Source organism: Labeo rohita, chromosome 1, assembly GCF_022985175.1.
Source record: "Labeo rohita strain BAU-BD-2019 chromosome 1, IGBB_LRoh.1.0, whole genome shotgun sequence".
Lineage (NCBI taxonomy): Eukaryota > Metazoa > Chordata > Actinopteri > Cypriniformes > Cyprinidae > Labeo > Labeo rohita.
The window spans coordinates 49,140,141-49,166,950 of record NC_066869.1 but is presented as its reverse complement, the minus strand read 5'-3'; the positions used below and the strand labels follow the sequence as shown (position 1 = coordinate 49,166,950).

Genomic DNA, 26,810 nt, shown 5'->3' with positions numbered 1-26,810 from the left:
TTTCAGGCTTATAGCGCCACCAAGTGGCAGAACTGTGCAATTTTTTTTATTTGACCAAAGATTGAGCTCGTACATATGTTTCCCGAGTTTGGTGAAGATATCTCATTTGGTTCATGAGTTATAGCCATTTTAGTAAAAATGGCCCCCCACCTGACAAACTTTTTGGGGCCCTTTCGCAACGATGAGTCAAAATTTTACATTTTTTTGATAATTATTGATATTCACTGTCCAGAGAACATTTCTGCACTGGTTTGGTTCCGATCGGGCGAAAAACCTAGGACTAGTTCGTAAAAGTAGGTTTTGAATTTACTTCAAAATGGCGGAAAAACCGGGCCCCGTAGAGCGAATCTGATTTTTTAGGCTTTTTATCGCCTTGACCCAAGGATTCCAAATATCAAATTTTGTGAGTCTATGACAAACGGTCTAGGAGCTATAAGCATTTTTGCATTTTTGATCACTGTAGCGCCACCTATAGGCCGATTGGGCCGGTTCTTTGCGCCTGAGTAGCGAGGGTGACTACTACCTTCTGACCAAGTTTCAGCTCTCTAGGCCTTACGGTTTGGGCTGCACGATCAGTTCTAGGGAAGAATAATAATAAAAAAAATCCTAACAATTACAATAGGGTTTCAGCACTGCGTGCTCGAACCCCTAACTATTATCAATGTTGAAAACAGTTGTGCTGCCTAATATTATAGTGGAAACTGTGATACATATTTTTTTTTTTAGGATTCTTTGATAAATAGAAAGTTTAAAAGAACAGCATTTATTTGAAATACAAATCTTTTGTAACATGTTACTGACACTTTTGATCAATTTAGTGTATAAAAGCATCAATTTACACAAAATCCTTCAAGATTCAAGGAGACGTTTCGATGTTGATTGAGAAAACAATATTTACTGTGAGACAAAAACAACCTAAGCTAACCTAGACTAGCTAGTCTTTTAGTCTGACCAGCTGCCATGGACTCACAAACAGTCATGCATCACAGAAAACGAAAGATCTAGTGCAATGACGAGCGGACAGACAGAGAGCCGACGGCGCTCATGCAAACAAACGGCGATAAACTCACAGATACGCTGCTTTGCCCTCCTCCAGCTCTTTGCTCTTGCCGCTGGTGGAGGTTTTCTTGCTGCAGAGCTTGCGGGTGATGCACATGAGGAGGCCGCACTGGCGCAGGAAGAAGCAGCTGACGTCCACCAGCACCAGCAGCAGAAGAAGAGCCGCTACGCCGAGACCCACCACCGCGCCGAGGCCCAGGCCGCTGAACAGGGAATCTGCTGAGACCGGAAAGCAAAACACAATCTCAATAACCGCTCAGATCCGTCAGCACGACTAAAAACACACAGATTTAGACAGTTTCTTCATGACCAAACCGTCATGTTCTGTTCGTGTCTGAGAGAGACGTCAAAGCTTTTAACGTCTCAGTATAAGTCAGTGTCCACTGACATGCAGTTTCATGAGAACAGTAAATTCTATACCTTGCATCAAACGTGCAAATGTTATGCTATTTCTACTTTTCTGTCCAGAAATAACAAGAATAAATGTAATGCATCCTACATTCTCAGTTAAATCCAGCCACATATTTGTTTAGAGCTGTTTTGGCTTGTAAACGGTGGTTGATCTGTGCAGATTTTTCTCCTGATTCAGACCAGACCACCTTGTCACCGTCAAATTTGTTTTGCTATATACTTCCATTCTTCTTTTTTTGTAACACTTTATTTTAAGGTGTCCTTGTTACAGGTTACATGTACTTACCATTATAATAACAATTAATTATGCATAATTACATGCAAGTAACCCTAAGCCTAACCCTAACCATATAGTAAGTACATGCAGTTTATTATTACTCAGTACTTAATTGTATAATTACACTGTAACAATGACACCTTAAAATAAAGTGCAACCATTTTTTTGTTTTGTTTTTTTTTGTCCAGGGTCAAACATTACTCTCTCTCTCTATAATAGTTTATTTATTTATTTATTTATTTATTTTTGGTCATATTTAAAAAAAAAAATTCTGCACATGAATGCAATAAAAGTTCATATGCCAACACACCAACATTTGCTGATTTATGTCAGTGTTGTTGCCAGCATTGTTAATTTAGTGTTATTTATATACTATTATAGCATTTATTCACATTTTGAATTAGATTTTATTTGTATATTTCAATTTTCATTTTAATTTTAGTCATTTTGTTATGTTATTTGTATTTAGCTTTATTTTTGTTTGTTTTGTTAGTTTGTTGTTTAGTTCAGTTTTCATCTAATATTTATTTTTTATTTTATTTCAGTGTTATTTCAACAAATTACATTTTTTTTATAGTTTGTTTACAATGAAACTTTAGTAAACATTTATAAACTTCTATAACACATTAAACATCCTCCATTTTTCTATGAAAAAAACAATCAATAATTATAATAAATTAATTAACTATAATTAATTATAGTATAATTTATATTTTAAATTAGGCTTTAAGTTTTTATTTTAATTTCATTGTAATAATTTTATGTGCTTTTGACATTATATATATATATATATATATATATATATATACACATTCAGCTTTATTTTATTTTAGTTTTAGTAATTTTAGTACTTTAACTTCACCTTCTTTCATTTTAGTTTGTATAAAAGTTTATTCATAGTTTATTCATATTTTATTTCAATAGATTTAGTTTACAATACCAGCCCTGGCTGCTAGTCTATCTGAGTTTGTTTTCTTATATTTTTGCAGGGTCAAATGTTGCTTTATTGGCTAATAGTCACATTTCTGAAATGTGCATCACTTCTTTATAACAAATATGATGAAAAGAAAGTTTGTCTGAAAGAAACATGATGGTTAAAATACTTCACGATACATTGAAGATGCAATCCAACAGCTGAAGAAAAACTAGAGGCCATTACTTGTGCGGTTCTTTATGTACTAAAAGCCTGTACTTATTGTAGCTGTACAGAAAACAAACCTTTTAAACGATTTCTCAGTAATCACAGGTTCAGAGATGTGACTGTTTCTGATGTGTTTAGTCCACAGCTCTTCCCGTATTGATCTGAAGTTAGTCAGAGCTTTAGGACATGATTCTGCAGTCCATCTTCAAGTTGTTTTGATGCGTTATGGATGAAGGCATCAAAGATTCATACACAACATGTTAGAAATACAAAGAACCAGCGGAGACTGACATTCACCTTCATATTACGGCTTATCGAGCGAGCGAGAACGTGGACAGACCCGCAGCGTAAACACCATCTGAGAGCTTCTAAATGTCTATTAATCTGCTAAAGACACCTGAAGCACTGATTGATTAGAAGGAAACTCTTGAATATGGGAAGCCTTGAGTCAACATCAGTACCCTGAACATCTTCAGAGGGTTTCATTGATTCTTATCAAAGGAAGAAACGCGCAGAGCATCAAACACAAACAGAGAATTCATGTTCAGCGCTGGATGAACCAAACATAAATCAAACTTCATAACACTCACTTTTGCAGAGATATTTAATGCCGATTCTAGTTGGCTGAATAGCCAAAAATTAAATTTGCTGAAAAAGTCCTCCTCTTTAGGCTAACCGAAAAGTGGATGAGTTTGTTTCTTCATCAGATTTGGAAAAATGTGTCATTTCATCACCAGTGGATCCTCTGCAGCGAATGGGTGCCGTCAGAATGAGAGTCCAAACAGCTGATAAAAACATCACAATAATCCACAAGTAATCCACACCACTCCAGTCCATCAATTAACGTCTTGAGAAGACAAAAGCTGTAACAAATCCATCATTAAGACATTTGAACTAAAACACAAGTCCATAATCCATGATAACGCTTCCTCCAGTGAAGAAGTGCATCTCCTATTGTCTCTCACATCGAAATCCAGACACATATTTGTTTAGAGCTGTTTTGGCTTGTAAACGGTGCTTGATCTGTGCAGATTTCTCTCCTGATTCAGACCAGACCACCTTGTCACTGGAGGAAGCGTTATTATGGATTATGGACTCTTATTTTACTGGTGGATTTGTTGGTTAAGAGTCTTAAGGGTGTTGCTATGTGGTTGCTAAGATACTCATGGCGGTTACTAGGGTGTTAATAGCATGTTGTTAGCATGATTAACAAGTTACTAGTATGTTGTTGGCATGATTCTAGCATGACTAGCATGTTACTAGCATGTTGCTAGCATGGTTATAACGTGATTAGCATGTAACTAGCATGTCATTAGCATGATTAACAAGTTTGTAACATTACTAGCATGTTGCTAGCATGATTAGCAAGTTAGCATGTTACTAGCACGTTTTTAGCATTATTAATGTTACCAGCATGTTATTAGCCTGATTAGCATGTAACCAGCATGTTGTTAACATAATTAACAAGTTAGTACCATGTTACTAGCATGTTTTTAACATGATTAACATGTTACTAGAATGTTGTAAGCATGATTAGCAAGTTACTAGCATGTTTTTATGATTAGCATGTTACTAGGACTAGTATGTTACTAGCATGTTGTAAGCATGATTAGCAAGTTATTAGCATATTACTAGCATAATTAACAAGATACTACCATGTTGTTAGCTTGATGAGCAAGTTACTAGCATGTTAATAACGTGATTAGCATGTAACCAGCATGTAGCATGATTAACAAGTTTGTAACGTTACTAGCATGTTGCTAGCATTATTAGCAAGTCACTAACATGTTGTTAGCATGATTAGCAAGTTAGCCTGTTACTAGCACGTTTTTAGCATTATTAATGTTACCAGCATGTTATTAGCCTGATTAGCATGTAACTAGCATTTCGTTAGCATAATTAACAAGTTAGTACCATGTTACTAGCATGATTAACATGTTACTAGCATGTTGTTAGCATGATTAGCAAGTTACTAGGATTAGTATTTTACTAGCATGTTGTAAGCATGATTAGCTAGTTATTAGCATATTACTAACATAAGTTACTAGCATGTTACTAGCATGGTTAAAATGTGATTAGCATGTTACTAACACGTTTTTAACATTATTAATGTTACCAGCATGTTATTAGCCTGATTAGCATGTAACTAGCATTTTGTTAGCATAATTAACAAGTTAGTACCATGTTACTAGCATTTTTATAACATGATTAACATGCTACTAGCATGTTGTTAGCATGATTAGCAAGTTACTAGCATGTTGCTAACATGTTTGTAGCATGTTACTAACCTTGCTGTAAGCATGATTAGCAAGTTACTATTATAATTCTACCATGATTAGCAAATTGCTAGCATGTTGCTAACAGGTTTGTAGCATGATTAGCATGTTATTATCATGATTCTAACACAATTCTAGCATGTTGTTAACATGATTAGCTAGTTACTATCATAATTCTAGCATGATTAGCATATTGGTAGCATGAATAGACAGAAGGAAAAATAAGCCTCAAGGGATTCTGTGAGTTTAGACTTGAATTTTGTCAGCTGGAGTTTGTTGGCTCCAGTGTAAGTCTAAGGGATTTTTGGTGGTTTTGATAGTTTGGTTTTTGAAAACCGTAAGCCGGATCAGTCTGAAAAGACAGAGCAACCCAACAGAATATCAATAGCAAGTTTTTCAAGTCAACTTAATGATTTTGTTTTTATTGAGGTGCTCTGAAAGTTAAAATCTGATAATGTAGCACATCTCTCATACTGTATCTTCATTTTAATCAGTCATTTAGTTGCAGGTTTAATTACCGGCACTTTTGTGCTTGTTATTTGTAAGGTTTATGTGCACATAACTCAACAACTCCTTCGTCTAAAAAATAAATGTGATGTGATTAGACTGTCAACATCACTTTAGATAACAGCACTGATTTTAAAAGTCAACTTTAGAAGTTTAAAACTAAATTAAAACCATAAATTGACCACCAAAAGTTTTAATGGAATAAAACTCACTATGGGAAATAAAAACAGAAAAGTTTTTTTTTTTTTTTTAGTCTTTTTTAATAATAGCACACTATAAAAACAACCATCTGAAACGGCCTGCAAAGAACTTAAGCCAGAAAAACATTTTATTTATTTTTTTTAATCTGTAACATAGTTCTGGTCTGAGTTATTTGAGTTTTCAGTGTGTTTGTGTGCTTTCTCTTTGAGAAATATACTCCTTTCCACTAGGGCTGAGCTTCACTAACATTATCTGCCAATAGAGCGCTAAATGACTCACAAAAACGGCCCTGAGCGCCGCTGAAGTGACCGTCCGGTATGAAGCATTGCTATCATACGATATTATATGGAGCCAAATGTCCATATCATCATATTCATGCCCACGCAGCGTTTTACAGCCTCCGTCTGCTGACCTGAAACCAGCAATCTGTTGCTGAAGTAGTGAACCTCCTGCCGTCTGCTGCTCACTACTAAGGGCTCCACTACACAACATACACACGTTCCCTCGTACAACCAGACCGATTTGACCTAAAATATGTTCATTTATTGTTATAATTTAGTAGTAGTATCCAGTGTTATTTAGTTTTTAATTACTGATATTAATATAACATTTCTAATAAAAAGCACAATTTTTCACAAACATTTCTTTGATGATCATAGAAAGTTTTGCTGAAAATTGTGATTTGAAAGCATTACAGAACAGTGTTAGTGTCGGTGATCTACTATTATTTGTTGCTGTTAATATTTTGAACTGATTGATTTTTTACATTTATTTTCACACTTTTCACATTCATACATAGGCAACACTTCTGATTTTCATTTAAAGTACTAACATGATTAAAACTAAAAATAGAAATACTAAATAGAAATTAGAATAAATAAAAATAATAATTAAAAACGACAATGAAATCTATAAAACAAACTGACATGAAAATACACATTGTTAGCATGTTACTAACATGTTTGCATGATTAGCAAGTTACTAGCGTGTTTATAGCCTGATTAGCATGTTGCCAGCATGTTTCTAACATTAGCTTTTTACTAGCTTGTTGCTAGCATGTTAACATAATTGTTGCTAACATGTTGTTAGCGTAATTAGCAAATTACTAGCAAGTTGCTAGCATGATTAACCAGTTACTAGCATGATGCTAGCATGATTAGCATGTTACTAGCATGTTGTTAGCATGATTAGCAAAGTACTAGCATGTTGCCAGCATTATTAGCACATTACTAGCATGATTAGCATAGTACTAGCATGTTGTTAGCATGATTAGCAGATTACTAACATGTTGCCAGCATTATTAGCACATTACTAGCATTATTAGCATAGTACTAGCATGTTGTTAGCAAGTTACTAGCATATTTCTAACATTAGCTTTTTACTAGCTTGTTGCTAGCATGTTGTAAACATAATTATGTTGCTAGCATGATTAACACGTTACTAGCATGTTGTTAGCATGATTAGCAAATTACTAGCATGTTGCCAGCATTATTAGCACATTACTAGCATGATTAACACGTTACTAGCATGTTGTTAGCATGATTAGCAAATTACTAGCATGTTGCCAGCATTATTAGCACATTACTAGCATGATTAGCATAGTACTAGCATGTTGTTAGCATGGTTAGCAAGTTACTAGCATGTTTCTAACATTAGCTTTTTACTAGCTTGTTGCTAGCATGTTGTAAACATAATTATGTTGCTAGCATGACTAGCATGTTACTAGCATGTTGATAGCATGATTAGCAAATTACTAGCATGTTGCCAGCATCATTAGCACACTACTAGCATGATTAGCATATGCATATTACTAGCATGACTAGCATGTTACTAGCATGTTGATAGCATGATTAGCAAATTATTAGCATGATTAACAAGTTACTAGCATGTTGCTAGCATGATTAGCAAACGAAAAAACAAAAAGAAAAACAAATTTAAAATATATATGAATACTATAATAAATTCTCTTTACAGTAATGGGGAAAATATACAATATTAATTAATGTAATTAAATATTAATACAATAATACTCAATACTAATCTCATTACGGTAAATGGAAACAGATTATAATATTAAACTGAAATTAATACAATATTTAAATATATAGAGTTGTACAGTAATTTGTAATTTAGTAATATTTTGTTCACTGCCCAATTATTGGTGAACTAAAAATACAATATATTTAAATACAATGATTAATAATAGGAAAAAAATATATATATATATATATATATATATATATATATAATTTTTAAATTGTATTCACATGTAGTTGCTATAATGCCTAAATTATGGTCATAATAATTTTAGCACAAAAATACTGTATTAGTACAACAAAATCACCACTGATAATAACATCAGCAAAATAAATAATATATATAAATGAATATTTATATGGACAGCATAATTTTATCCATTTTATATACATTGCAGTTTTAATGTGCTGTCAGTGCCTTTGTCTTCAAAAGAGTTTTAACAACATAATATCAAGACTCTTCAAACTAATTGACTGTAAACGAAGAATCCAATACAAACAATAACCATATTAAATGTGGTATGAGTTCAGTAAAGGCGGCTGATGTCCTGATGAACAGCACAAATCAATCCCTAATCAAACAGCAGCAGCTGATTAAAGCAGCTCTAATCAGTCTAATGCAGTCAATGCAGGAGAGATTGACTGTGTTCTGTGTGAACCGCGGCCGACGCCATCACTGCTGCGTCTGGAACGCAGAGCTGGACACGACACCGTTCATCACAGCATCATTTAAATCAAAGCAGCTAAAAATAAGACAGAAAAAAGGTGCGTCTTGAAAATCAGACGCACTGTTAAATACACTCATTTGTTTCACCAAATACACTTGATATATGTTCCTGAAAGCGAAAGATTGCAGGTCAGTTTTAACTGTTTGAGATTTCTGAACGAAAAATGTATGGAGATTACAAATCTGTGTCTTGCAGGTGAGCTGCAGCGTCTTGAGGATGAAGTGAGTGGAGTATCACTCAATAAATGATGAGGCAAGTCTAAAAATGGAAAGGCGTGTTATCTTCTGTTCTCCATACTGCTTTATTGACTAATGAGAGAAGACAACACAACCTGCCAAACAACCTGATACTACACACACCTCACAAACAACACCTCAACTGTGTGTTTGGATGAATCACACAAAACCTGTCCAGATCATATGACACCTTAAAACAAGAAGCAGAAAATAGGAAATTATTTAGGTTCATTAAAACGTATTTATTTAAATTATAAATACTATTATTATTATTATTATTATTAATATGAATTATTTTACCCTGGAATTCATTCATTACTCATTCATTACTGTAATGGTAAACAATTACAATATTAATTAATTAAATTAAAAGTTAATGCAATATTTACATTCTAAAATGTTTATACATAGTAGTGTTTGCTGTGCTGCCAATATACATGGTGATTACTAATTAAATAAATGAATTAAATAAATTAAATTACATTTTTAAATCGCTAAAAGTAAATGTATAGTAGTATTTGCTGTAATGTGTTATTTTTAATGTGTGACTTTTAAAAACACTAAATATTTAAATACTAAAAATGACTAAATTTTACTAAACTACTAAAAAAACAAAAAACAAAAAAATGAATCTAGTAAAAACAAACAAGGAAATAAATTAAAAAACCCAAATTCTCATTACAGTAATGGGAAAAACCATATTAATTTATTTAAATAAATATTTATACAGTATTTAAACTTTAAAGTATTTACATATAGTAGATATAGCTCAATTTATTAAATTATTAAAATCCTCAATTTTTTATACTATAATCAAAACAATACAAAATTAATTCAATTATATATTAATACAGGTTTAAAATGGTAAAGTATTTACACATAGTAGTAATTGCTTCACTGCCCAATTTATGAGTAAAAATGCAATAATTGCATAAATAAATAAACAAATAAATAAATACTATAATGCAAAAATAAAATTCTAAATTCTAAAAAAGTATAGTGTTTGTAGTAGTATTTGCTGCAATGTGTAATTTTAAATGTGTGATTGTTAAAAATACAAAATATTTAAATACTAAAAATGACAAAAAAAAAAAAAAAAACTAAATCTAAATGTGTAAACCATAAATGTTGACTGACCCGTATGATGACTAAAAATGCAATAACTGATAAATAAATAAATAAATAAATATAAAAATGAAGTTCTAAATTCTAAAAACAAATTTATTGTAATTTTATTAATACAATATTAATTTAATTAAATAGTAATAAAATATTTAAATTTTACACATAGAATTTGTTATACTGCACAATTTTGGCTAATTTAAAAAATAAATATGATGGTCCTAAAACTAGCTTTGCTTCAGTTTAGCAAAATAACAGTTTCTTTTGATGTTGAGGAGAAACATATTTTATGATACTCATCCATTTCTTATGTTCTACGCTTCCAGAAAGACTGGTTGAGTTTGTCTGGTTTAAGTGAGTAAAGCGCAGGTCGAGATGTGGAGCTGCTGGGCGTCTCATGAAGACAGATCAGCTCTTCAAACGGCATCGGCCAATCACACTATGGCACTGCATTTGATCTGATCTGATTGGCTGCAGGCGTCTCATCTCTACCTGAAACCCGAAACCAGCCCCGATCCACCGTGACTTCATTTCAACATCAATGTTTTTATCCCACGCCTTCAAACGGCCCTCAGATTATGGTATTGGGGTTTATGAAGACGGCAGGAATACGGATGAGGGAAGTTCTTGTCGTCTGAGATCTTCCAGAGTTTTCAGCATCTCATGACCCTGTTTAATAAATCATGCTGGAGTTCATTAGATGTCATTAGATGTGAACTTTGCAATGGCCTTGGTTGTGTTTTTATGTTTAGAGCATATGATATGTTTATTGACCTGTTGGACTCAATATTGGCACTGAATCAGTCATTTTATATATATATATTACAAAAAAAACACTTACTGTTAAAACTTATTTTATGTTAAAACTTACTTATTTTTGCTGAAATAAAACAAATGCTAACTGAAAAAATTTCACTTTGTTGCAAGTTTTCAGTTTAAATAAAATTACTAAAATTACTATAACTAAAAATTAATACAAACATTAATTATACAAAAACAAATAAAAATGAAAAAAAATGAAAACAAAAAATAAAATAAAATAAAATATATAATAAAATATAATATTATTATAGTACTACTGTAATAGGGTAAAATATTACAATATTAGTACAAGAATTTAATAGTAAAGTATTTATATATGCAGTGTTTGCTGCACTGCCCAATTTATATTGATTAAAAAATAAAATTACAAAAAAAAAAACTTTGATACAAAAAATTCATAAATGTCAATTATTGGTTTAAAAAAAAATTAAATATAATATTTAAATCACCACTGATAATAATAATTAACAAAAAATAAATAATAAAATAAAATAAAATAAAATAAAATAAAAGCAGCAAAATATCTTGATGGTCCTAAAACAGGGTTAATTTTAGTTTTGCAAAATATAATGAATAATGAAATAATGAACAACAACAACAATAATAATGCTAAAAGTTAAATCAAATTTAAAAAATAAATATAAATACAATATATATATATATATCAATAAATACTAATTAAAAATATCAATAAATACTAAAATAAAATAAATACAGCTTGTGAATCTCCACTTCACTCATATAAAAAATTTGCTCATGTAGGGTTAAAAAAACAAACAAGTTCTGCAGGTCCTAAAACAGCTTCATTTTAGTTTTATATATAATACAATACAATCTTTTTTTTTTTTTTTTACAATATTTTAGGAAAAAAGTTGTGCATTAAAACCACCACCACCACCACTGATGCCAATAATTACAAAAAAACAGTAGTAAAATATCTTGATGTTGTTGAAACAGGCTTAATTTTAAATTAAAAAGTGAAAAATGGAAATATAAAATAAGAATGAATTAAAATCACCAATAAAACTGCTCGTGAAGCTCCACTTGACTTAGGATTCGTATCAGAAAGTTGCTCGTTATGTAAGGTTTGCAGCAGATCCTGTATAATGCACTATTTGACAAGTAGGATGCAGCCAAATACACCTCTGGATAATAAAAGCAATCTGATTCAGTGATAATTTGACACGACCGAGCCGGGCACGAAGGGCGCGCGTACCTGTGATGTCGGGTTTCTGCGGCATGAGGAACTGGAAGAAGGTGGGCTCCGACAGGCCCTTGACGTTGCGCGCCGTGATCTCCACGTTGTAGCGCGTGTTCCATTGCAGCGGCTGCAGCAGCGCAAAATCGTTCATTCCGGGAACCAGCTTGGTCATCCACTGCTCCTCTTTATCCTGCACACAAACACTTCATTCATTCATTCCTAAACTCATCTGGGTCTGTTCCTCACATAAAGCAGCACAGGATCAGAACGCTGTTATTTTAGGATCACTGACACTGTTTTAGTTAATATTTTGAATTAGATTTTATTTTTATATTTTCTGTTTTCCCATAATTTTAGTTGTAGTAGTAATGTTGTTGTTCATTTTTGTCATTTCTTTTTTTTTTAAATATGTCTATATAGTATTTATTAATTGTATTCATTAATTTTAGTGTATTTACTTTTAGTTATTTCAGACTTTTTCATTATTTTCAAGAGTTGCTTTTGTTGTGTTGCATTTGGCAGCAGTTATTATATGCACTACTTTTTATGTTATTTTATTTTAGGTAACATTTATTTTATTATTATTATTATTTTTAATTATATTTATTTATTTAATGGTTTTAGTTTCAGTTTAAATTTAGTTTTCTTTACTGTAATCGAAAATGTTATTAAAAATAAAATATATTCAGAAATAAATATTTCCATAACATATAAATATGTATTTATGTATATTTATTGATTATATGTTCACTGCCATTTAAACGTTTTTGGGGTCAGTAAGTTTATTTTATTTTATTTTGTTATTTAATTAAATTAAATTAAATTAAATTAAATTAAATTAAATTAAATTAAATTAAATTAAATTAAATTTAATTTAATTTAATTTTATTTTATTAATTATTTTTTCTTTATTAACTTGACTGTCAGACAATTTTTTTAATTTTTTTTTTTTCTTTGTTTAAGTTCACAATAACTCTACTTGAGAAGACTTGGAAATAGTGCCTTAATGGTGTTATAGGTCATGTTTAGATCTTTATTCTTCAAAAGTTTTTACAAAAAAGGTAAGTTTGATTAGTTTTTTTATTACTATAATCAAAAATATTATTAAAAATAAATTATATTCAGTAATAAATATTTTCATAACATATAAATACGTTTTTATGTATATTTATATTTTATGTACATTTATATGTTAACTGCCATTTAAAAGTTTTGGGGTCAGTTATTTTATTTTATTTTATTTATTTATTTTTATTTATTTCATTTAATTTTAGTCTATTTTATTATTTAATTTGTCTATTTTATTAATTAATTTTACTTTATTCATTTTATTTTCAGATAGTTTTTTTTTTTTTAAGTTTTATTTTTATTTGAAGTTCACAATAATAACTCATCTTCATTAAAAGTTTTGGGGTCAGTAAGTTTATTTTATTTTATTTTATTTTATTATTTATTTATTTATATTTTTATATATATTTATTTATTTATTTATATTTCATTTTATTTTATTTTATTAATTATTTGTTTATTTTATTAATGAATTTTACTTTATTAATTTTATTTTCAGAAAGGTTTTTTTGTTTGTTTGTTTGTTTTATTTTTTTGTTTCAAGTTCACAATAATAACTCAGCTTGAGAAGACTTGGAAATAGTGCCTTAATAGTGTTTTAAGGTCATGTTTGGATTTTCATCCTTCAAAAGTTTTTACAGAAAAAAAGAAAAAAGTTTGGATGAACATGAGGAGGATGAGTAAATAATAAGAGGACTTTCATTTTTTGCTGAACTCTTGATCGCAGTCTGATGGGCCGCATCAAAAACACAATATGAAACGATACCAAAAATAAGAACGAAAACAAAGATCTAAAGGAGGAATAAAAAATGAATGCAAAGCCAGAAAGTTTAGACGATGTTTCCAATCATCCCATCCTGACCTGAAATATCTGATCTTCTGGAGCTCATCTCCCGTCTGCGGGAATCGCCGTATTTTAGCAAAGCACTTTGAAGAGATTTCGCTTCCCATAAAGCTTTGCAGATTGAACTTCAATCTCATACAAATACTGACAACTTCAATGGGAGTTTGTCAAGTGATTGATGGAAACATGTTTTCAATGGCTGACGGAGATAATAGCGTCCTTTAATTTCTCTTCTGTGCATCTTTTGAAGAAATGCAACCCATTCCACTTCTGTAATGTGGCGTATATGTAGACTGAGGATTGATATTATTAATCACGCAAGCTGGGCTTTCCAGAAGAAAATGAAAGTTGTTTAGAGGTTAAGCGAGTTCACAGAAAACAAAACACTCACAATAAGAGGAGGAACACGAATTTAGAGAGTCCGTTCTGATTTCACGTTGACTTTAAGGTCAAACGCGTGTTGTTGACCTTCTGCGAGCAGCAGATTGAAATCATTGTTGTGTGTCTGATATCTTTTATTTTACACACATTTCATCAAAAGGGCCGTCGAAAGCTCTCGTAATGAACGCCAGCCTCGTTTCTTTCTGACACCTTCATCTGTAATGGTGTTTTTACAGCAGCTCTGATGAACAGAAAACACAAAACAAACCGCCGCAGACGACGCTTTACTGATCAAAAACGTTCAGGGTCATTTCACTGCAACATTTCAAGGTGGAAAAAATATACTGTAAATCATTATTTTGCATGAAAATTAAGTCTTTTTAATTAAGTTACTTACTATTATTTTAAATTGGATTCTGACATTTTGAAATGAATTGCATTTTCTCTAAAATATTAATTATTGCAATACAAAGACTTTATTTAATGATCATACTCATAGTATACATGATAAAAATATTTCACACAAAACACAATGGAAAACAATATATATGAAAGTATGGGGTTAAAAAATGGGGGGGTGGAAAAAAAGAAGAAAATATTTACTGCAAAAGATTATATTGCATGGGTTTATTTATTTAATTTATTTATTTTTAATGTTTAATGTTTCAAAATTGTGCTATTAAAGGTGATTAAAAGTGACCAAAGGTGACAATAATAATAATAATAATAATAATAACAAATCAATTAATTAATTATATAAAGTTCAATAATTTTTATGACATTCCATGATTTAATTTGACTAATATTATTTATTATATTTATTTACACAACTGTTAATAGTTTGGTGTCAATAAATTATTTTTATTTATTTATTTATTTATTTTATTTTTTAAATGTTTTTTAAATTGTGCTCTCAATAAAAAAAATTCCCCAAATTGTCATTACTGTAATCATAATCCAAAGGTGATAATAATAACAATAATAATAATAATAATAAAATAATAATAAATTAATAATAAATTAATAAATTATATTAAGTTTAATAATTTCCATAACTTTCCATGATTTTATTTGACTAAATTTATTTACACAGCTGGTTATAGTTTGGTGTCAGTAAGCTATTTTTATTAATTAATTAATTAATTTATTTTCATGTTTTTAAATTGCGCTATTAATCAAAGTTTCCCCATAATTGTCATGACTGTAATCCAAAGGTGATAATAATAATAATAATAATAATAAACAAATGACAAATAAATTATTAAAAAAATTATTATAAATTATTAAAAAAAAAAAATCATGATTTTATTCAACTAACATTACTTATTTTATTTATTTACACAACTGTTTGTTGTGTAGTTTGGTGTCAATAAGCTACTTTTATTTATTTATTTTGTTTTGTTTTAAAAGTGAATATATTAAATTGATCAAAAAAAAAATCGACAAAATACATTGGTGGAAAAAACAAAAACAACAAAAATTACTGAAAAATGGTGATTTTGCATGATTAAAAAATGTTTAATTAAATAAATAAATAAATAAATGCTAGTCAGCATTTTCAAATGATTTCTGAAGGATCACGTGACACTGAAGACTGGAGTAATGATGCTGAAAATTCAGATTTGATCACAGAAATCAATTACAGTTTAACAGATATTCACATAAAGTGTAGCTATTTTAAATTAGAATAATATTTAGCATTTTATTACTGTATTTCTGATTTCTGATCAAATAAATGCAGCCTTGGTGAGCAGAAGAGACTTCTTATTTACTTCTTTTATTACAGTAATGATTATTTTTGGCTAAATGAGCATAACCTTTGAAATAAATAATGTGAAAAGAAATCTGAATGGTCCTAAAACAGTCTTCATCATCACGTTCTTTAAGATTCACCCGAAACCAGGACAAAGCGCAGATTGGTGTAGGTGTAACTGTTAGTGTTGAGCGAGGCGAGCGCTCGGTTGGCTCTTTTTGTTCCTCATATCCGTGACGGAGAAGAAAGTCACGGCGAATGGCCTCCCGCTGCTCCTCTGTGGAGAATGGAAGGACTTCAAAGCGTTTCTCTCATGCGTCCGTATCCTTTAAGCAAATGAGGCCGCAGCGTGAGCGAGATCTCACCGCAGACTCACGGCGCGAACGGACGAACAAAAAGCAGGATTTTTTCCCGAGAACATTACAGATACTGACGCCCACACCACTTCAGGTGGCCGGAAGCCTTCGACCAACATCAGCTCAGATCAACGCAGGGAATTAGGACGCTGTGCACATGAAGCTTTTGTACAGAACAAACTCAGTATGTAACAACCCCAAAGTTTTCTTCAAACATCTGTGACATTAAATCACAAGTGTTATTATTCAGCTTGCAGCTGTAAACATGTTTACATATAAATGATTTCACCTGACCGTAGAAAAAGACTAAAATCCTTTTGTGGAAACAGAGAACACAACATCAACTTGCATTTACTATGAATTCATGCCTGCACACATCGCCTGAAGCTCATTCTGTACCGTGACTCACTGTCGTTAAGATTTTGTAATGTTTTTAAAATAAGTTAAACTGTAATACAATTATGAAATATTATTACAATTTAAAACAGCTGTTTTCTATGTGAATATCTGTTAAAATGTAATTTATTTCTGTGAATTTTCAGCATCATTAGTCTTCAGTGTCACATGATCCTTCACAAATCATTCTAATATGCTGATTTGTTGATTTACAGATGATGAAAAAGAAATTTATCGTAAAGGATCTAACAATATTGTCAATAACTGCTGGGACAAATATAAATAAATAAATAAAGTTTAATGCCAGTTCTGTTATTGTTAACAAAAACTAAATCTATATTAAAAAATAATATTTACAAATTAAATTAAATTTAAATACAACATCTAGCACAAATAAATTAAAGTAGTAAAATTACTAAAACTAAAACAAAAGTTAAAGTTAAAAAGAAATATTTAAAATTGTTATTTTTGTATAACTGACATATTACTATAGTTTTTAATTTAGATTTCAAATCAGTTTTTATTTTTATATTTTCCATTTTCATTTTCATTTTAGTAAAATGACTGATTTTATAGTTGGTCGTATTTAATTTTTTTTTTTGCATGTATATATATATATTTTTTAATTAATTTTTATTTCAGTTTTAGTACAACAAGTCAAATTAAGATGAAAAATGCCACCTTGGCAACTTGCATTATTTTATTTTATTTTATTTTATTTCAGTTACTTATTATTTGATTCAAAAGCAACTTTTTTACTTAATTTTTTAAAATTTAAATGTAAAAATTTAAAACATTTTAAAAAATGTAATTTTTTTATTTTAATTTTAGTTTTAGTTTCAGTTTTAATTAACTATAATAACCCTGTAAAAAAAACAACAACTAACAAAAAGTATTTTTGGTATTTCTGTCTTGTTTTCTAATATAAACATCTAAACATTCTTGAATCAAGGAGCATTTACTTGACAAGTAAAATGACTTAAGATATTAAGTCTTGTTTTCTAAAAAAAAAAAAACAAAACAAAACAAAAAAAACGTTAGTTTGTTAGTTTTTGCTTAAAAAACACCTGCCAATGGGGTAAGAAAAATAATTTTAATTCAAAGGCTAAAAGAGATTTTTTGAGATTTTGAACACAAGACATAATATCTAAAACCATTTTAGTAAAGTCATTTCAGTCAAATTCATCTTGATTCAAGAATTTTTAGATATTTATACTAGAAAACAAAACAAAAATCTACAATTAGTAAAAAAAAAAATCATTTTTGCAGTGAATGACAAACAACAGCAAATCTCTTCTGACTGCTGTAATCAATCTTTTTCACTCATAAAAACATTTTCTTTGGTGTTTTTTCTTTTGCTATTTGAGGAAATAAGGCAGAACTTCTATTTGTTGTAGTTTCTGTTCACCACTACAGAAGTTAACCAACTAAGACGACTTCTGAGAATCACAGAAGAGTGAAAAGTGTCTGTGGTTGCGCTTACGCACCGTTTTATATTTGACGATGTACTCCACGATGGGCATCCCGCCGTCATCCTGTTTGATCAGTCCGAGTCTGTAGGCTTTCCCGACGCCTCTCTGTCCGTGAACCGTCGGAGGACTCGGCTCGCCTGAGGAAAACAACATCATCGGACTCAACGAGACACTTCATAACTATAAACTAACGCTCACTGCAGGAGCGGGAACACTGAAATCTGAAGAAAACGACTTTATGATATCATTCTCATACTGTGAGAAAGGTCTCATCGTGCTTGTTGTCAAACACACGGTGACGGGAATGACGTGAACTGAACAAACCGGCGTGAGAGTTTAAATACGATCACCTGAAACTGATCTGAGACAGAAGAGATGGAGGAAAACTCACGGATGGGTAACGTCTGGAAGGTTTCCATGTGGCTGAAATCACCCTGACCCTTTCCGTTGACGGCCGCCACGCGCACCTCATACGTCGTGTTGGGCTCCAGGTTAGCCAGGACCACAGTGGCTGAGAGACAGAAGAAAGAAAGAACGTCTGAGTTTTATTGAAAGTACTAAATCTGACTTTGTTTTTGTGTCCTAAATGCTAATCTGAGTCACATAAAATAGGTATAAAATGTGAGGTTATTATCTAAAAGTACTAACTGAATCAAAAATTTAATATAAAAGTTAATATCAATTTTTAGGAAAAAAACAAAAACAAAACAATAATAATAAAAATGACAAATGCACATAAATTAAAATGGTCATTACTGTTAACTAATATTACCCTGCAAAATGAAAAAAAAAAAAAAATTAAAATAAAAAAAAAGCTAACCCAAAATATTAATAGAATCTCTATCACTTATAAAAATGACAAAAGCACAGCAAAATTACTAAAACGTAAGCTAAAATAAATGAAAAAAGCTAACTCAAAATATTAATAAAATATATTAATAAATTACTAAAACTTAAGTTAAAAAAATGAACAAAATAAAAACAAAAAGCTAACTCACAAAATTAATTAAATATCCATAAAAACACTAATAAAATAATAAAAGCAAAACAAAATTACTAAAACTTAAGCTAAAATAAATGAAAAAAGCTAACTCAAAATATTAATAAAATATCTTTAAAAATACTAATAAAAATAAGGAAAGCACAACAAAATTATTAAAACTTAAGCTAAAATAAATGAAAAAAACAAAAAACAAACAAACAAAAAAGCTAACTCAAAATATTAATACAATATCTATAAAAACACTAATAAAAATGATAAAAGCATAGCAAAATAACTAAAATTTAAGCTAATATAATAATAAAAAATGAAAAGAAAAAAAACCCCTCCAAAATCTAACTTAAAAATATTTGTAAAATATCTATAAAAAACACTAACAAAAATGACAAAAGCAAAACAAAATTACTAAAACTTAAGCTAAAATATAAGAAAAAAAGAAAGAAAAAACCCCCCAAAAAGCTAACTCAAAATATTAATAAAATATTTATTAATAAAATAAAAATGATAGAAGCAAAACAAAATTACTAAAACATAAGCTAAAATAAATAAAAAAATTAATCTGACCCAACCCAAAAACTAACTCAAAATATTAATAAAATATCTATAAAAATGACAAAGGCACAGCAAAATTACTAAAACTTAAGCTAAAAAAAAAAAAAAAAAAAAAAAGACTAATAAAAATGATAAAAGCAAAGCAAAACTGCTAAAACTTAACCTAAAAAAGCTAACTCAAAATATTAATAAAACTCAAGTATATATACATACTGGTAAATCTTACTCAAGGATGTCTGCACATAAGCACTAGGTTTTTAATGGTAAGTTCTCATCAAGAGCCCGTAATAATTCTGAAATCATTGAATAGATCTAACCCTCAATATGTATTTTTACATTAAAGCAGTGCTTTAGCAAATCTAAGACCTTGGCCGGTGATTGCAGTCATTCATTTACATGAGAAAGCACTAATAAAAATGAACCGGCTCAATGAGCGCGCTTATTCTACTTAGTCAAAGAACATTGAGTTCTTAATTAAAAATCCACAAAGACTATGTGGATGTAATTGAAGTAATTACGCTCTAAATTTGAGTTTGAGACCATAACAAGGACGTTTTTAGGCCGACGTCTCATTGAATTTCCGTCGCCGGTCTGAAGTTGAACTCGTTGTTTTGCGTTTTCTGCGACGCGTGAAGCTCCGCGGGACTGAGACGCGCAGGAGAGGAACAGAACCACATGCGCTGGAATGTTTCCATTTCTTAGTAGTGTTTTACATCACACTTAGCACAGTAAGCATTATTTAAAGGCCTGATGCACAGAAAATTCTTGGCCAAAGGTAAAGCGCTTTAATGAACAAACAGCTTGAAGTCATTATCGCCGCTGCTGCTGCTGCATGTGCAAATGTGTTTAGATGCTCCAAACCTAATGGAAATGACTGTCGACACATCCTGATCCTGCAAAAACACTCGCTTCGAGAAGTGATAATAGCTTTTAGGAAAATAGAAGACAGCAAACATGCATTTCTTTGGGTTAAATGCTGCTTTTAATGGCAGAGCTTCACACTTTTGCTCTGAGGATAGAAACATCTCGAAGATGATCTGTTAAATAAAATATATATTTGACTTTCTTCCATCCTAAATGCTAATGTGAATCACATAAATGCTTCGACCATTTATAAATGAAAGCATCATGTTTACACTAAATACTGAAATAAGTTTAAACGAATGAGTTTAAATGAAAGCTAAACAGAAATATTTTCAAAAAACAAAAATAAAATGACGAAAGCACATGGCTAAAATGACACAAAATGACAAATTTCAATATTCATGCTCTTTTATGTAGGTTAATATCAATGTTCTTGGTAATTAAAACTTAAAAAAATGTTTGTTGATTGAAATAAAGCTGAAACCAAAAATTAAATGTAAATATTAGATGAACAGCTTAGGCTAAAATTAAAGTATACTAAAATGAATGAAACCATAATAAAATAAACTAAATTAAAGCTAAGCAGAAATATTTCTAAAAAAAAAGCACATAAAAATTACTTTTTCTTAAGCTAAAATTAAAATGAAAACTGAAAATATACAATTAAAAATATTAAAAAAAACAAAACAAAATTACAATAATTAAAATATTAAAATATTATTATTAAAAAAATAAACAAAAAACTCAAAATATTAATAAAATATCTATAAAAACACTAATAAAATGATAAAAGCACAGCAAAATTACTAAAATTTAAGCTAAAATAAATGAAGAAAAAAAAAGCTAACTCAAAATATGAATAAAATATCTATAAAAACGTAAATAAAAATGATAAAAGCACAACAAAATTATTAAAACTTAAGCTAAAATAAATTTTGAAAAGAAAGAAAAGAAAAGCTAACTCAAAATATTAATAAAATATCTAGAAAACTAATAAAAATGATAAAAGCAAAACAAAATTACTAAAACTTAAGCTAAAATGAATGAAAAAAAAAAACAAAATACAAAAAACAAAAAGCTAATTCAAATAATAATAAAATATCTATAAAAACACTAATAAAAATGATAAAGGCAAAACAAAATCACTAAAAAGTAAAGCTAAAATAAAAAATAAAATAAATAAATAAATAAATAAAAAGCTAACTCAAAAAATAATAAAATATCTATAAAACACTAATAAAAATGATAAACGCAAAACAAAACTACTAAAACGTAAGCTAAAATAAAAAACATAATAAATAAATAAAAAGCTAACTCAAAATATTAATAAAATATCTATGAAACACTAATAAAAATTATAAAAGCAAAACAAAATGATTAAAACTAAGCTAAAATAAATGTTAAACATATCTAAAATTAAAAGCTGACATAGAGATGATAAAAAATAAATGAGTTAACAATATAAGCAATAACACAATGTCAGTTGTTAAATATCTGTTCCATAAGTCCATGAAGTTTTATGTTCATTAGGATGTGTTATTTTTAACTAAAAAGTGAACTATCAAAAAAAATATTAAATAATAATAAAATTAAATATTTATTAAATATTAAATAAAAATCTTTTTTTAAAAAAAACAGCTAAAAAAATTCATATGAAAATATAAAAAATTTAAAGTTGACATAAGGATGATGAAAAAACAACATTTGTCACAAAGAAGCTAAGAATATTAGCATATGACAATAATGTCAGTAGTTTAATGTCTATTGAAAAGTCAGAGTTTTATGTTAGTGCTTGTGCTATTCTTTTTATATTTTAATAAAAATTTAAATAAAAATAAAATTAAAAACATTCACAGAAATGTAATTAAAATAAAATAAAAAATTAAATAATTAAAAATATATATGTGAAGAAAATAAATATAAAAACTGAAATAACTGAAATGAAATAAGTCTAAATGTAAGTACTAAAATTACTTTTTACTAAATTACTAAATTTACTACAATAAATTGAAGATAAAAAGTAATACTTAAAGAAAATACAAAAGCACATTGCAAAAATGACAAAAATGAATGACAAATATAGAATTAAATTATTACTGATAGTACATAATTAGTACATTTAAAAAATAAATAGCATAAACAACATCCTACACTCTTAAAAATAAAAATTCTTTATTGGCGTCAATGATTCCATGAAGAACCTTGAACATCCATGGAACCTTTCAAATGCAGAAAAGGTTCTTTATAGTCAAAAAGTTTTACATGTTCTTCAAAATGTTTATTTAGGAACTGTTCACTGAAAGGTTGTTTGGGGAACCAAAACTGGTTCTTCTATGGCATCACTGCAAAAACAAGAGCGTAGAGCAAACGGAGACTGATATGAACTGATCGGAGACTCACTCTGAACTCCATGTGACCTGACCGTCCTCCAGTCCTGTGCGCTCGTGTCTTTGTAGTTGATGATGTAGTAGCTGATGGGGACGCCGCCGTGAGAGTCGGGCTTCATGAAGGAGACGGTGGCGAGACGCTGGGACACGGCGGTGAGGCGAACGGAGTACGGGTGCGATGGGACGTCTGTGGAAAAACACAAACGTCAATGGATATTTGCTTGCGAAGGCAACACTTTAAACTCAAAATCCAACATTTGGGGGCTTAATACACTAAAGACGTCAGTGTTTGCATTAGTATTTTATTCTGAACATTTTCTGAACTGCATGTGAATGCAGCTTCATTCATTTGGTGTGAAATAAAGAGGCCGACAGACTTTTTATCCTGTGATGAAGCACGAATGAGAAATAAACAGATGAAAGAGCATCAGATAAACTGCGGACTGGAGAAAGTCAGAATGCATCATCATTTGCGCTGCTGCCGTGTTAGTGAGTGACGAGAGCTAAGAGCGCTTCAGCGCCATCGCTCAGCAGGAAAAAGGCTACGGTTCAACTTCCTGTTGAAGAAGAATCACTCTGGTCGTGAAAGACATTCGTCACTATAAGAGCCAGCGCTTCAAACTCTGCTATAAGGAGTTTTCTGTCATCTTTAAGGTGTGTGTTTTGTCTACAATCCGTTTCCTGTCTTCACAATGAAATTCTGGCCTATTAAAATAAACACTACTGGCTGAAAAGTCTCCTGTGCTCACTAAAGTTGCGTTTATTTAATCTAAAATTCAGAAAAAATTCTGAAATATTATTACGATTTAAAATAGCTGTTTTCTAGATGAATTTATGCTCAAATGTAATTTATTTCTGTGATGCGCAGCTGAATTTTCAGCATCATTACTCCAGTCTTCAGTGTCACATGATCCTTCACAAATCATTCTGATATGCTGATTAGCATTTATTTATTTATTTAAACATTTTTTAATCATGCAAAATCACCATTTTTCAGTAATTTTTGTTGCTGTTGTTGTTTTTCCACCAGTGTATTTTGTTTTTTTTTTTTTGATCAATTTAATATATTCACTTTTAAAATAAAATAAAATATCAAATAAAATAAATAAATAAATAAAAATTGCTTATTGACACCAAACTATTAACAGTTGTGTAAATAAATAAAATAAGTAATATTAGTTGAGTAAAATCAGTTTTTATTATTATTATTATTATTATTATCACCTTTATTGTCATTACAGTAATGACAATTTTGGGGAAAATTTAATTAATAGCACAATTTAAAAACATTTAAAAATAAAAATAATAAATAAAAATAACTTACTGACCCCAAACTATTTACAGTTGTGTAAATAAATATAATAAGTAATATTAGTCAAATTAAATCATGGAATGTCATGGAAATTATTCAACTTAATATTATTTATTTATTATTATTAGTCTTATTATTATTATCACCTTTGGATTACAGTAATGACAATTTTTACAAAAATGTGTACTTTATAGTGTTTCTTCTGTCCTGGATGCTAATGTAAATCACATAAATGCTTCAACAATTTATAAATGAAAGCATCTAATGAAAGTAAATACTGTAAATCAGGAAATACGTTTAAACTTAAGTAATAAAATTACTAAAACTGAAATAAATAAATAAATAAAGCTGAACAAATATTTTCAAAAAACAATAAAAAAATGACAAAATCACATAGAAAAAATTAATAAAAATCAAATGTCAAAATTCACACTAGTTTATGTATAGGATAATGCAAGTGTTACTGTTAATTTAAACTAAAACTAATATAAAAAATGTTTGTTGATTGAAATAAGGCTGAAATAAAAATTAAATGTAAATATTAGAGAAACAGCTTAACCTAAAATGAAAATTAGAAATGCTGACTTGGCAACTAAGTGAAATAAGTACACTAAAATTACTGAAAAAAATAAATAAATTAAAGCTAAACAGAATTTTTTACAAAAAAAAAGTATCTGTGTTATTTTTAACTAAAACTTATGCTATTAAAAATATTAATAAATATTAAATATTTAATAAATATTAAATGAAAATCTTAAAAATGAAGAAATTAAAACTTTAAAAGCTTAATATGAACACTGAAAATATAAAATGTAAAAATTGACAGGGATGAGAAAAATAAATCACAACATTTATTTTTAATATATTTTTTTTGGAGCATTATGAATTACTTTACTGTCACTTTTGATCAATGTGATTTAAAAGTGCAATAATATTTCACAATATTTACTGTATTTTTAATCAAATTACTGCATCCTTAGTGAGCAGAAGAGACTTCTTTTAGTAACATTAAAAAAAATGTTAACTATTCCAAACTTTTGGAAATGTAGTGTACATAAAAGCAATGTTTTGAAATGCGTCTTCATCTATTGAAATATGCAAATTATGCATCGCTGAATAAAAAATGCACATATATATTAGCATATATAAATAGTGACACGGAGCTGTTACGTGATCAGCAACTCGGCGGTTGGTAACTGACAGCATTTTGTTTATTTAACAAAATATTTAATAAAACACTCCGTGCATCTGAATGAAGACGTTTCTGCCCTTTTTAAGATGAAAAGGCCCATAAAATGTCAGAGATAAATGAATTTCAAAAACTCCCCAGCAATTAACAGAAATACCACACATGAATGAAAGTAGAGACATTTCATCTGCTACACCATCAAAATGTCACTTTCAGAAAATGGCATTTCAAATACAAGAGATATAAAATAGATATGTAAAAACATTTAATATTTGCATCTTATACCTTCTGGACGGCATGTTATTTTATGTCTTGAATGCAGGATTCATGCATGTGTGTGTGTGTGTGCGTGTGTGGATTCTCTGGGGCTGGATGAAGTGAACTGCAGCTCTTCATGGCATATTAAGCAGCTCTACAGTAAATGGGACAGTACTCTGGTATATTAGCGAGCTCTCTAGTAAATCACGCAGCACTACACAAGATTAGCTCCGGTTAAATTAGCGAGGGCCAGATGGGAAGGACATATTGTTATGGAGAATTTCAATAATACATCAATGCTCAGCACATGACAACAGGTTTAAATCAAACGCAAACCAGTTTGTCAGGTCGCACACCAAACGCACTCTCATATCATACGAGTCGCTTTCAAGAACAAAGAAAGATGTTATGAAAACGTATAACAACTATTAACTATACGGTTATGTATGTAGACAAACTTTAGATTGGCTTGAAAAAGTCAAGCCAGAAAGTTTAAAGCAGTTTTAAAAGCTTGAAGTTTGAAGGTATCCAGTTTTAACTAGTTTGAAGTTCAAAGTAGTTTTAAAGTTAGTTGCTAGGCTGTTGTTATGTGGTTGCTAGGGTACCCGGGGTGGTTGCTAAGGTGTTGCTATGGGTTTGCTAGGGTAGCCAGGGTGGTTACTAAGGTGGTTGCTAGGATACCTGGGGTGGTTGCTAGGGTACTCCGGGTGGTTGCTAGGTTGTTGCTATACGGTTGCTAGGGTAACCGCAGTGGTTGCTACGATACTCAGGGTAGTTGCTAGGGTGTTACTAGCACGTTGTTAACATGATTAGCAGGTTACTAGCATGTTGCTAGCATGTTTCTAGCATGATTAGCATGTTGCTAGCATTATTAGCAAGTTACTACCATGTTACTAGCAAGTTGATAGCATGATTAGCATGTCGATAGCATGATTACCAAGTAACTAGCATGTTACTAGAA

The 26,810-nt window shown here is 29.9% G+C and overlaps 1 protein-coding gene across 3 annotated transcripts in view; it reads right to left on the bottom strand.

Moving 5' to 3' along the window:
- The window catches only part of zgc:152904 (uncharacterized protein LOC767777 homolog), a 326,637-nt gene that overhangs the window by 27,807 nt on the left and 272,020 nt on the right, over window positions 1–26,810 (bottom strand). For 2 of the 3 annotated variants that reach the window (XM_051106297.1, XM_051106313.1), the window contains exons 12-16: window positions 23,104–23,277; window positions 18,679–18,798; window positions 18,303–18,424; window positions 12,033–12,207; window positions 1,071–1,278 (exon numbers count right to left, since the gene is read on the bottom strand). In XM_051106297.1, the coding sequence (XP_050962254.1) occupies window positions 1,071–1,278; window positions 12,033–12,207; window positions 18,303–18,424; window positions 18,679–18,798; window positions 23,104–23,277 (799 nt within the window). The remainder of the gene's footprint in view (window positions 1–1,070; window positions 1,279–12,032; window positions 12,208–18,302; window positions 18,425–18,678; window positions 18,799–23,103; window positions 23,278–26,810) is intronic. The other variant, XM_051106304.1, reaches the window with a different exon arrangement.